This window comes from Bubalus kerabau, chromosome 5, assembly GCF_029407905.1.
Source record: "Bubalus kerabau isolate K-KA32 ecotype Philippines breed swamp buffalo chromosome 5, PCC_UOA_SB_1v2, whole genome shotgun sequence".
In the NCBI taxonomy this organism is placed as follows: Eukaryota; Metazoa; Chordata; class Mammalia; order Artiodactyla; family Bovidae; genus Bubalus; species Bubalus kerabau.
This window is the reverse complement of record NC_073628.1, coordinates 85,395,700-85,408,580: the sequence shown is the minus strand read 5'-3', so window position 1 is coordinate 85,408,580 and position 12,881 is coordinate 85,395,700. Positions and strand designations below refer to the sequence as shown.

Here is a 12,881-nt window from a genome sequence, read left to right as displayed (position 1 = left end):
AATTCAACTAATTACATCATCACAAAATAATAGGAGGCAAAATGTCTTTAGGCCCAAAGAAATAAGACATACTTTACTGGTAATAGATATTTAACATAAATAGTATATTAGTATATATATCTTTTTTTTTTTTTTAAGTTCTCAGCAGAAGAAGGTGGGCTAGAGAAGAAATTATATATTGTGTGAATCCAGCAGTTCCCAGGGAAAGAGAGAACTTCCAGAAACTTGAGCTTCTTGGTTGTTAGAAGTGTATCCTCTATTGTAGGGTGTGATTCTTCTCTGAGGTATACCACAGCTGGAGTGAAATATTAACTTGCTTTTGCCCCATTGTCCATAGAGCATAATTAACGAGTGCAGCCTCAGGATCACAACCATTCCATGTTCTATTTCTAAACTTATTAGCTGACCTTTGACGAGATTATGAGACTTGGTTTCTTCATTAGTATGAAGTGAAGTGAAGTCGCTCAGTCGTGTCCGACTCTTTGCAACCCCATGGACTGTAGCCTATCAGGCTCTTCCGTCCATGGGATTTTCCAGGCAAGAGTGCTGGAGTGGATTGCCATTTCCTTCTCCAGAGCATCTTCCCAACCCAGGAGTCGAACCCGGGTCTCCCGCATTGCAGGCAGATGCTTTACCGTCTGAGCCACCAGGGAAGCCTATAATAGGACTAAAAATTAGCTATGTGCTAGAGAAATTGTGAGAATTCAATAGAGTGTTGGTCTGAACAGTGTAACTGGCACATGATGCTCGATAAAGTTGCAAAATGTGATTTGTAATTTTATACTCAACAAGGAGCCTTAATCACTAATTTCTAGATATCTTTATCATCTGAAATGGTTTATAGAAGAGACAGTTAAAAGTTCCAGGAGCTTGCTGAGATATCCCTATCATAAATTAATACTGCAGCATTCTCAAATGATGCTGCTTAGTGTTAGTCTGTTATTAGGAACCTAATAATTTTCAGGAGGTTTAGAAAAGCACTGTTTCTGAACCTTAAGCCACTCGAATAAACCTGTTACTATGCCCATCTGTGAGATTTTGGGGGCAGTATTTATGGCTGACTTTCTTGAACATTTACTGTGGGCCAGGTACTCTGCTTACATGCTTTACCTGCCATGTCATCTAAGCCTCACAAATGACTCTTCGAGGTAGGTATTACAGTTCTTCACTTTTACAAAGAGAAAATTAAAGCTTGGAGATGCTAGGTAATTTGCCTAAGGTCACATACATAGTTTGTTAAATGGCAGAGCCAGAAATTGAGCCTTGGTCTACCTGTGTTCTCAGACATTATGCTGAACTGCACAGGATTCAAATCAGGAAGACCTGGTTTCAGATTCAATTCCACTTATTTCTAGGAATAAATATGATTTTAATCAAGATATTTTTGTCTTTCTGAGCCCCAGAGTCTTCATCTCAAACACAGTGTGAATACCTCCATGTAGGCTTGTTTGGAGGATTAGAAATAAGATACATGAAGTGCCTGGCACAGCTTCTAACACATGACAGAGACTCAGCAAGAGGTGACTGGTATTATTTGGGGCTCTCTAGATCGCTTTCTGCCTTCCGCCTTGGCAAGAAATCTCTGTGTCTCTTTCAGATAAAAATAAAACCTTTATGCTTTCAACTGCAGATACATGACAGAAAATAACTTGATTGTTTACATTAGAAAACAGCTGAGGCTGTTGACAGTTTTAAGAACTGACATTTCTCTTACAGAGCCACATAAATTTTTCACTATTTTTACTTTTATTGTGGTAAAAATATATGACCAAAAATAAGCCGTTTTAACCATTTTCAAGCATGCGGCTCAGTGGCACTGTTGTGTAACTGTCCCCACGATCTCTTTCCAGATCTTGTCCGTCATTCTAAGCAAAGTCTCTGTAACCATTAAGCTGTAACTTCCTCCCTTGCCTTCAGACCCTGTAATCTAGTTTCTATCTCTATGCATTTGCCTATTACGAGTATTACATATAAGTGAAATCATATAGTATTTATCCTTTTGTGTCAGGCTTACTATTTTTAAGGTTCATCCATGATGTGGCATGTATCAGAACTTTATTCCTTTTTATGGTTGAATAACAATTTATTGTATAAATATATTGCATTTTGCTTATCTCTTCATCCATCTTGGGACACTATATTAGCCACATGCACTTCTAAGCTCTTGTTAGAATTTGGATTTTCTCATGATAGAGATCTGAAAATACTTTATTAACCACTTTTCAATTAAAAATTATACTCTAGTTTGAATTCATTTTAGGTCTAAACTAAGTTATTCTTAGTCAAGTTAAATCATTTTACCTTATGTATCTGTTAATGAAGAAATATAGTATATATTAAGGAAAATGATACCAGCCAGATTTAGATATTTTTTATATTTGATAAGCAGTACATTTATTCTGAATCAGATAAAATATTCCAGTTGTGAGATAATTGAAAGCATGTGATACAGTCAATGTAAAGCTCATGTTTTGTTTTATACTTTGTTTTTCTGTTTTTTAAAAAAAATTAAATATGATATTTATTTACTGTGTATATTTACTGTTTCTAAAGAGCAAATAGCATTTCTGTTTATTAATTTGAAGAATTTACAAAACTCTTACCACAGTGTTTTTCTCAAAATTGCTGAATTATATTTGATTCAAACCCAAAGCAAAACTTGGCAAGCATAAAATACCTAAATCTGGCTGGCATCATTTTTCTTAAAATATGATATACTTTTGGATGAGAAGAAGGGAAAAAAACATGACTGATACAGGGCTTAAAGTCTGTTTTGTATGTCTTTAAAATGTTACAAGGATTCTTGGAGTAGATTTACATTTTTTCCAAGTCTAAACTAAGTAGCCTAGAGTTAATCATGGTTCTCTCTTTTTTTAAACTGAATAAAAGAAATTTGCTGACAATTCTTAAGTACTTTTCAGCGCTTATTTTTAGAAAGTAAAGTATGTAATGAGAATATATGCTACCTGAATTTTCCCTCATATACTTTTTAAAAATTTTATTTTAAAACTGTTCTTAAATGTTTTCATTTGTAAATATTGCTGCTGCTTGGCCATATAAGGACTTACACAAGGACTTAAACTTAACTTTCACTTGTTTATTAAGTGTCCAGGGATAAGATGAATGATTGGTTTTAGCAGACAACCTTATTTAACCAATAATTTCTTTCATCAAGGAGGTGGTTCCAGCATGTTGCACCATTAGAATATCTTGAGAACTTCAAAAAATACATCAATATTTAGGCTTAGTCCTCAGAAATTTTGATTTCATAGGTCTACAATAGAAATTTGACAAGCTCCACAGGTAATAAACATGCACCCAGGATTTAGAGCCATTGTATTCAAGCATTGTATTCAGGTGAGGTGGGGTAGGGTTGTGAGAAAAATAGATATAGTAGGAGTGAGCCTTTGTCATTTCTGTCTCTTCCATATTTACAGTAAAACAATCCAGGAGAAGAGGAAAATCAAAGATCACTGAAAATCCAGAGTTCAAAAATGAACTAGATTTTTCTTTTTGTCATTGTAGACATTGAAGGACTTTAATGAAACTTAAACGGTTCAACAAAAGATGCTCTAATGGATGACAGCGAAACTCCTGCATATAATCTGCAGATAGAACCACAAGATGGATGTCATCCTGGTGACGGCGTGGAAAGTAAAGTAACATGCTTGCCTTCTGCATCAGATGAAAATGAAAATCAGCTTGATGGGGACGGGCTTGAGCTTCTGACCAGCAGTGGCAGTGCGATGGGCAAACCTGAAGTGTTGGAGCAGGACAGTCTGAACAATAATGAAAGCTGCACACCAGGCTGTGAGGTGGCTGCAAGCGAGAACTCGGAAAACATTTCTTGTGAAAGCCCCAAAGACGGGCAGGCCTTCTTGAGAAAGGACCACAAGATACCTGGAAGCAGAAGTTCAAGAAGCAAAAGAGGCACTGTAAAGAAGATACCACAAGGTATTTTATTTTAATTATTATTTTTAACTAAGAATAAACAGTCTTCGCATCCCATACTGTGTGTATTGTCCTGCTTCTTGCTTTTCTTCTCTTAATATGTTCCAGAGCTAGTTCTGTGATCGCATGTACAAACCACAGCTGTGTGGTATGCCATGTATGTGACATGTGTCTCTATAGTGTTCATTGTATAGGTGTACCATGAAGTATTTAACCACTTTTTGGCTATTCCCAGTATTCTATAATAAATGTGTTGAAGGTGGCATTTTTTGTACATGTCTTCTCACTAGATGCTTTTAATGTATGTATGTATATATATATAGCCTTTTCCTATATCTATTAGACCATTTTCTACCAATATCAGCATTAAAAATTTCCTTCCATTGTCACTTTGGCTTTGATTTCTAACCAGTGAGTTTATGGGCTAGTCCAGTCTTACACAGCTTTTTTGGATCTTTACATCTTACTTCATTAATGTATGTTAATATACATCATATAACAATATTGAGTAAGACATCTAGCTTTATATTACTTTGGTTACAGAGTATTTTTCATCTGGCATATAATTTAGCAGTTAAAATTTGGAGCTATGGACTTTTTTTTGCCTGAATCATAAGGCACCCTTGTGAAAAGGCAGCCTCTGGTTATTTTTTGATCAGAACCACGTGGGTCTAGAGAGTTCTGGACACCTTAGTCTGGGACACCTTAGTGTAGCACTACTTTACCTACACCTACGGCCTGTGTGAGGCTCTGGAGAACAAAATGGACTGTCTCATCTGCTCTCTTCTACTTCTTTGGCTGGTTGAGAAATATGGTCAGTCTATCCATATCCTGTTTTTTATTTGTATTTGTTTATTTGGAGTAAAATATGAAACTTTTCAGTTTCTACAAATTCTTGTTTATTTAGTAGGGCAATTTGACAACTTTTTACTGTAACTCATCATTTGGCTTTCCAGTTAATGGATCCTTTTTTCTTTGCTTTTTCTTAGTAAACGTAAAGCAAAAAAAATTTTGATGAGAGATTTGAAAGCATTTTCTTAAAAGACCTAAGTGTAAACCGATGACATATACAGCGCTATTTGTATGTAAATTGATTCACTCTGTAAACATAAGTCAAAAGTTATTTGTTCCTTTCTGATGTGACTTTGTGATGCTTTTAAGAACTGAGACCTAGTTGCATATGTGTAACAACCAGTGATAGCTTTAAGATTGATGGCTCCTTTTATTTCTTCCATGATCTTATTCCAGTTACCTTAGGGGTGATTATATAATTTCAGGTTATTTAGTACTTATTATCCAGTGAGCAGATATGTATAGAATTAGTATTCCTAATGCATTTGAAATATATGATTTATAAAACTTAGGGACACTTTTTATACAGATCATTTTTAAAATTATTTTATATACCTTTAATAAAATGAGTTTAAGAGTGTAAGAAAACTGAATTATGAGTTGTAAAACCTAAGTTCAAATCTAATTACTCCTGGTTCTTGGTCACTTGGTGAGTCTTAACCATTCTGTATTTTAGTTTCCACATCTGTGTAATGATGATGTTCATCTCCATATATCTATAAAATTCCTTTTTGAGCTGTGAATTTCTCAGATTTCTGAATCGAGATGGTACAGTCTAAACTCAATTAAAATTTGGTAATTCCTCTCTAGTGTATCTGTTGAGTTTTTCATGTGTAAGCAATACATTGGTACATATTTGTTTTTAAACATCATCTTTAACTGGAGTACTGCAAAAGCCCTCTGCAAACATTTCTTCCATCTTATGTTTTGCCAATCCATTCTGCATGTTAGGATTAAAAAGGCGAAGAGTTTATAGTTAGAGTTCTAGACATGAGCCTATTTACTCTCTTCACTATTTAATTCCAAGATTCTACATAAATAAAGTCTCACAGTTTTGCAGATAAGTACTTTTCTAATAATAGAATAGCTTCTCAAATGTGATTTGAAAGACATATAGAACATGATGTTCAATCCCAAACCAGAAGTAAGTTTTTTATAGCTGGGTGCACTCTCAAACAGTTGTTTTTTGGAAACAGACATTAAGGTGAATTTATTTACTATCATGCTTACAGGTGGTGCTAGTGGTAAAGAACCCGCCTGCCAGTGCAGGAGACCTGAGAGACGTGGGTTCAGTGCCTGGGTCGGGAGGATCCCCTGGAGGAGGGCATAGCAGCCCACTCCAGTATTCTCGCCTTTAGAATCCCATGGACAGAGGAACCTAGCAGGCTACAGCCCACAGGGACTCAACAGACATGAAGGAAGTGATTTAGCACACATGCACACATTATGCTTAATTTGTACTAATTTTTCATGTATCCAGTAGCTAGTACTAGGGGGGAAAAAATTGGAGTAATAGTATTAGGAGACATCATTATTTACTGGTTTTCTGGAGGCCACATTTCTGTAAACATGCTAAAACCTGGAACTTGTCCCCAGGAAAATCCAGTTGTCATTATATTACGAGAATTTTTTTTCCTTAAGAGAATGGAATCCCCTTGATATATTCAACCAAACAGGGTTTCAAACTGCATTCCATCAAATTTTCCGTGTGGCTAAATCTGGTGAAGCTTTAGGTAAATATCCTAAAAACAAGTAAAAATCAATATATTTTGTATTGAATTATAGTTAAAACCAATAAATTTTTAACAGCTTGATTGAGATATAATTCACATACCATATAATTCACTCATATAATAAAGTATACAATTCAGTGATTTTTAGTATATTCAGAAAGCCATTCAGTCATTACCATGGTCCGTTTTAGACAGTTTAGTTTATTTTCATTATCACAAAAAGAAACCCCGTACCTATTAACAGTCATTCCATTTACTCTGCCCTGAAACAGCCTATAGGAGCTCTCATGGGCATTCATTTGTTAAATTCCCTTGGAGTTTCATGAAGTTCATTTCTTGAAGTACTTTTTCAGATCTGTTATATATAAAATCTAAGTGTTGAGTTTAGGTTACTCAGAGTTGTGTGCCCTAAGTGAGCCTTTAATATGAAAGGAGAAAGTAAATAATGGTTTCTGAGTTTAAGACAGTCTGGCTGGATGCCGAGATGCTTAAATAATAAGGTAAGCTTATAGAACCAGACTGTGGCTTCATTGTGGCTCATTAAATTTTCTGAAGTTCTGCTTCTTTAGGAGCTCAGCAAAGCAAGCAAACTGAAAGAAGTGCTGTTCTTTCCTCTCCAGATAAGTGTCCTTTGTGGCATCTGAGAAGAAAATAAGGATATTCTTTTGAATATGTTTATGTCAGAGTCTGCTATGATGGCACATTCCTACTGAAACACTTAAAACATAGGTGATTTAGGTAGTGAAAGGAGTGGTCTTTCAGCCTTGTTTGAGTCCCATCCCCCAAAAGTCATGAAGTATTAATAGTAATTTTCATGGCTTCAGTCGTTCAGTTGTGGCTGAATCTTTGCCACCCTAAGAACTGTAGCCCACCAAGGCTCCTCTGTCATAAAATAAAGTTGTGGCTATTGTTATGTCTTTCCTTCCTTATAGTGACATTAAAAAAAAATCTTCATTGCTGTGATTTCATGTTATGATTCTTAGAACCATTGCATAACTAAAATTCCTCAAATCGCCTGTGTATGCTGATGCCTATCTTGGCCATGAATTTGGGAGATGAACCAGAAATAAATTTCAATATATGAGTATGCAGTTTCTATGCTAAATTTGCTGTGCTTTGTTCCTTCCAAAATTTCCTCTTTCAAAAAGGTTCGTTAGTGCTATGAAAATAGAAGAGTGCTCAACATTTAAATATCTTCAGATGTTGGCTAAACACATTTAAGCAGTTAAAAGGAAATATTCCTTCCTTTTCCTTAACACTACATACTAGTATTATGAGAGACAAGGTTGAAAAATGAGTCAGCTCCTTTCTGACCTGACCTGGGGTCAGAGGGTTATCTTATGTAATTATAGCGTAATTACTGGCTGCTCGGGGCAACGCATTCTCCTCCTATGCACTCAGGTGGCAGCCTCTGCCTTTAGAGGAGCAGCACAGCACTGTGGTTAAGCTCTCAGGCCACAGTCAAGCTGCCCTGTGACCTAAGGTAAGCGACCTGAATCCTCTCAACCTGCTGCTACTGCTGCTAAGTCGCTTCAGTCGTGTCCGACTCTGTTCCACCCCATAGACAGCAGCCCACCAGGCTCCCCCGTCCCTGGGATTCTCCAGGCAAGAACACTGGAGTGGGTTGTCATTTCCTTCTCCAGTGCATGAAAGTGGAAAGTGAAAGTGAAGTCGCTCAGTCGTGTCTGACTCTTAGCGACCGCATGGACTGCAGCCTACCAGGCTCCTCCGTCCATGGGATTTTCCAGGCAAAAGTACTGGAGTGGGGTGCCATCGCCTTCTCCGCCTCTCAACCTGGGTCCTTATAAATTAATAGCTAAGGATTAAATTAAAGATATAATCGAATGACCCCAAGCACTTAGGAGACACTACGAGTAGTAGCACAGTTTTCAAGATTGAATTGTTGTCTGATAGGATAATTATCTTTGTCAGCTAAAAAGAATCACAGCCTAAAGGTTGAGAATCATACTTTCTTTGACAGACAAAACTGAGAACTTAAGCCCAGCATGCAGCCTCTCATACAGCTCTACAGAACTGCTCCAAATGGGTAAGGGAGGAGCCAAGATAGAGTTTTCGCAACAAAGGCCAGGTAGTGGGAATATTACAAGATCACTGTTATTTAAAGAAAAAAAGACATCTCAAGGAATTGAGTGCTTTTCTACAAATGGGAAAGTGCAATGGCTTGCTGAAATCATCTATTTGACGTGCACCTCGGCTCCCTGGGACCATCCTCCTGTGCTTTCTTGTCCTGACTCTCGGGGTAGCTCATTGGGGTGGCTGCAGTGGCTGGCTACTAGATAGTGGGCATCCAGTTTCTATCCTGAGTTCCCTCAGGGTTCACCCTCTGGGCAGCTGTAATGTGATGGCTTGATGGCTGCAACATCCTGTGTTTACTGATATGACAGGTGGAATTTTTTTTTCTCTGACAGCCTGTGGGAGCTCTCATGGGCATGCATTTATTAAATTCCCTTGGAGTTTCATGAAGTTCATTTCTTGAAGTACTTTTTCACATCTGTTGTATATAAAATCTAGTCTAGTAATTATTAATAGAAGTGAAGCCAAAATTCTGGAACTTAAGAATACAGTGATTGAAATGAAAATTTCACTTAAGAGGATTCAACAGCAAATTTCAGCAAGCAGAAAAAAGAATCGTGAACTATGTCCAGAGGCATGGATTTAAATGCTCTGAAGAATACTACTGTATAATATTTTTGTATGATAGAAACTTTGAGGTGTACATACTGTTGATTAAGAAACATCACCTCAATCTTTGGGATGTAATATTATTTTTGTCTTAGAGATGGGGGGAGGGGGAAGCGCATAACTATTGCAGGCTCATAAAGATACGTTGGTTGAGGAGTTTAAATTCTATAGAGCTCCAGGAAGACAGTTTGGTAGTCCCTTGAAAAGTTAAATTAAATCCACCAATTCTACTTCTAGATATGTACCCAGAGTAATTGAAAGTAATGCCTCAGATACCTGTACACCAGTGTTCAGGGCAGCATTATTCAAAGTAACCAAAAGGTGTTAACACCCCAGATGTCCATTGATAAAATACATAAAGAAAAAAAATATATATATATATATGTGGAAACATTGTTCAGCCTTAAAAGGAGTAATAATCTGATACATGCTGCAACATGGATGAATCTTGAAGACATTGTGCTGAGTGACACAAGCCAGAGGCAAAAAGACAAACATTGTGTTGCTCTGCTTACATGAGGCACTTAGTCTAGGCAAATTCATGGAGACAGAAAGTAGAGTAGAGCCGTTGACTTGGAGAAAAAGTACAGCCTAGAAGAGAGATTGTTTAATTTGGCAGACTTTCTGAGGATTTAAACCCAGGAGTCAACCTTTTTCCAGAGAGACTGTTCCCAAGAGGTAAGGTAAGAACTGGGAAACGAGCAATTTTTGCAACAAAAACCAGATGAAAAATTACCATTAAAGGAAACTAGAGAACGTTAAATAAAGAAAACACTCAATGAATTTATTGATTTTCTATGTATAGGAAGATGTGAAAGTCTGGGCTCACTGAAATCATTCCTTTGATCAGATCAGATCAAATCAGTCGCTCAGTCGTGTCCGACTCTTTGCCACGCCATGAATCGCAGCACGCCAGGCCTCCCTGTCCATCACCAACTCCCGGAGTTCACTGAGACTACTTATCTAGGGCCTGTATCTTGCTTTTTTCAATCCCAAATCCCCTCAGGATGCACCATTGGGGAGAGGCTGCGGTAGCTAATAACAGTGGCTGGCAGCTTGATTGTGTCCATCCTGATTTCTCTCAGGGCTTAGCAGCCGGGCAGCTGCAGGGGCTAATGACGTGATGGCCGCAACATTCTTTGTTTACTGATATGGCAGGCAACAGTTTTCATCCACAGAGGATTCCAGATGTAAAGCAGGAGGGGAATGAGGAGTTAGTGTTTAATGGGTACAGAGTTTTTGTTTGAGTGATGAAAAGTTCTGCAAATGGTAAGTGGTGATGGTTGTACAACATTGTGAATGTAATGTCACTGTATCGTACAGTTCAAAAGGGTTAAAATGTTAAGTTTTATGTTACATATAAAAAAATCACCAAATAACAATTCATAGAGTTCCAAATTCACTGTCATGGACATATTTAATTTAATTTGATTGCAGCTCTCTGAGTTTTAAAAACAAAAGTGTTTGAACATTTTCTGAGCAGTTGGTGTATGAATGCCACCATGATTCCTGCTTTGTATGAAATATCTCATTTAATCTTCTTATTAAGTACCACGATTAGCCTCAATCTCTAGAGGAGAAATCTGAAAGCACAGAGAGAAGTAACTTGCCCAGGATTGTACTGCTGACAGGTGACACTCTCAGGATTTGATCCCAGCCAGTCTGACTTCAAACTGAGCCTGATTGTTAAACTGTGGTATTTGACATTTTCTAATTTTGAAGTATGTTTAAAGAAAAGCTCTTTCATGTCCAACTTAACGTGCTTTGCCACAGGACCATTTCACACACACTTTCTCTCTGAGTATGTTGCAGCCATGCTTCTTCAGAACAATTCCTGCCTACCAGCCTTAGCCAGATGAAACACGATCAGAGAAAAGGGTGTTGGTTCACCCTGAAGGAAGTGGTAGAGTTTGGTTTGTTTCATTAATTGTCTCTGAATCTCAGATTCTTTATTTGATCTAGCCTCAGTGTAGTGGAGAAGGACTGTCAACAATTGGGTCAAGGAAAGTTTTGGCTTTTTTGCTTTTTATTAATCTAGGATAAAAATACCTATGTGCTAAGTCGCTTCAGTCTTATCTGACTCTTTGTGACCCTGTGGACCATAGAAAACCTACCAGGCTCCTCTGTCCATGGGATTCTCCAGGCAAGAATACTACAATGGGTTGCCATGCCCTCCTCCAGGGGATTTTCCCAACCCAGGGATTGAACCCATTTATCCTACCATCTCCTGCGTTGGCAGGTTCCTGGAGTTCTTTACCACCAGCACCACCTGGGAATCCCCAATGACATCTTTTAGTCTTCTGGACAGTTTCTTCCCATTTAGCCAGAGCAAGCTGATTAAAAAAGCCTGAGGACTCCCTTTAACACAAACTGGAAGTTCAAAGTTCAAGCCTCATCAAGTATTCTCTTAAATACATCAAGCCAATCACCATTCCCTGTCCTCTCAAACCATTTTTTGAACACCTTGGAAATCTTCATCCTGCCTCTTGTTGTAATTTAGACATTCAGTCATGTTCAACTCTTTGCTACCTCATGGACTGTAGCCCACCAGGCTCCTCTGTCCGTGGAATTTTCCAGGCAAGAATACTGGAGTGGGTTGCCATTTCTTTCTCCAGGGGAAAGTTTTTTTTTTTTTTTAAGCAGTGAATGTAGTTTTGTTTCCTAATATCTTTCTTCGAAAACTCAATGTTCTTAGTTGAAAGTAGATAGATCATGGAATTGTGAATAAATAGCAGTGTTAATTTCAGTTCAGTTCAGTCACTCAGTCGTGTCCAACTCTCTGCAACCCCATGGACTACAGCACGCCAGGCCTCCCTGTCCATTACCTACTCCCAGAGTTTACTCAAACTCATGTCCATTGAGTCAGTGATGCCATCCAACCATCTCATCCTTTGTCGTCCCCTTCTCCTCCTGCCTTCAATCTTTCCCAGCATCAGGGTCTTTTCAGAGGAGTCAATTCTTTGCATCAGGTGGCCAAAGTATTGGAGTTTCAGCTTCAGCATTAGTCCTTCCAAGTGTTTGCTATGACCAGTGCATTCTCTTGGCAAAACTCTGTTAACCTTTGCCCTGCTTCATTCTGTACTCCAAGGCCAAATTTGCCCGTTACTCCAAGTATCTCTTGACTTCCTACTTTTGCATTCCAGTCCCCTATAATGAAAAGGACATCTTTTTTTGGGTGTTAGTTCTAGAAGGTCTTGTAGGTCTTCATAGAACCATTCAGCTTCAGCATTATTGGTCGGGGCATAGGCTTGGATTACTGTGATATTGAATGGTTTGCCTTGGAAACAGATCATTCTGTCATTTTTGAGATTGCATCCAAGTGCTGCATTTCAGACCCTTTTGATGACTATGATGGCTACTCCATTTCTTCTAAGGGATTCTTGCACATAGCAGTAGATATCATGGTCATCTGAGTTAAATTCACCCATTCCAGTCCATCTTAGTTTGCTGATTCCTAAAATGTCTGTGTTCACTCTTGCTATCTCCTGTTTGACCACTTCCAATTTGCCTTCATGGACCTAACATTCCAGATTCCTATGCAATATTGCTCTTTACAACATCGGACTTTACTTCCATCCCCAGTCACATCCACAACTGGGTGTTGTTTTTGCTTTGTCTCTGTCTCTTCATTCTTTTCGGAGT

The 12,881-nt window shown here is 38.0% G+C and overlaps 1 protein-coding gene across 2 annotated transcripts in view; it reads left to right on the top strand.

Annotated features, from left to right (window-relative positions):
- Positions 1-12,881, top strand: part of CNST (consortin, connexin sorting protein) — a 95,138-nt gene that overhangs the window by 28,030 nt on the left and 54,227 nt on the right. For both annotated transcript variants that reach the window (XM_055582066.1, XM_055582067.1), the window contains one exon: positions 3,526-3,954. In XM_055582066.1, coding sequence (XP_055438041.1) covers positions 3,576-3,954 — 379 coding nt within the window. In that variant the 5' untranslated portion in view covers positions 3,526-3,575. The remainder of the gene's footprint in view (positions 1-3,525; positions 3,955-12,881) is intronic.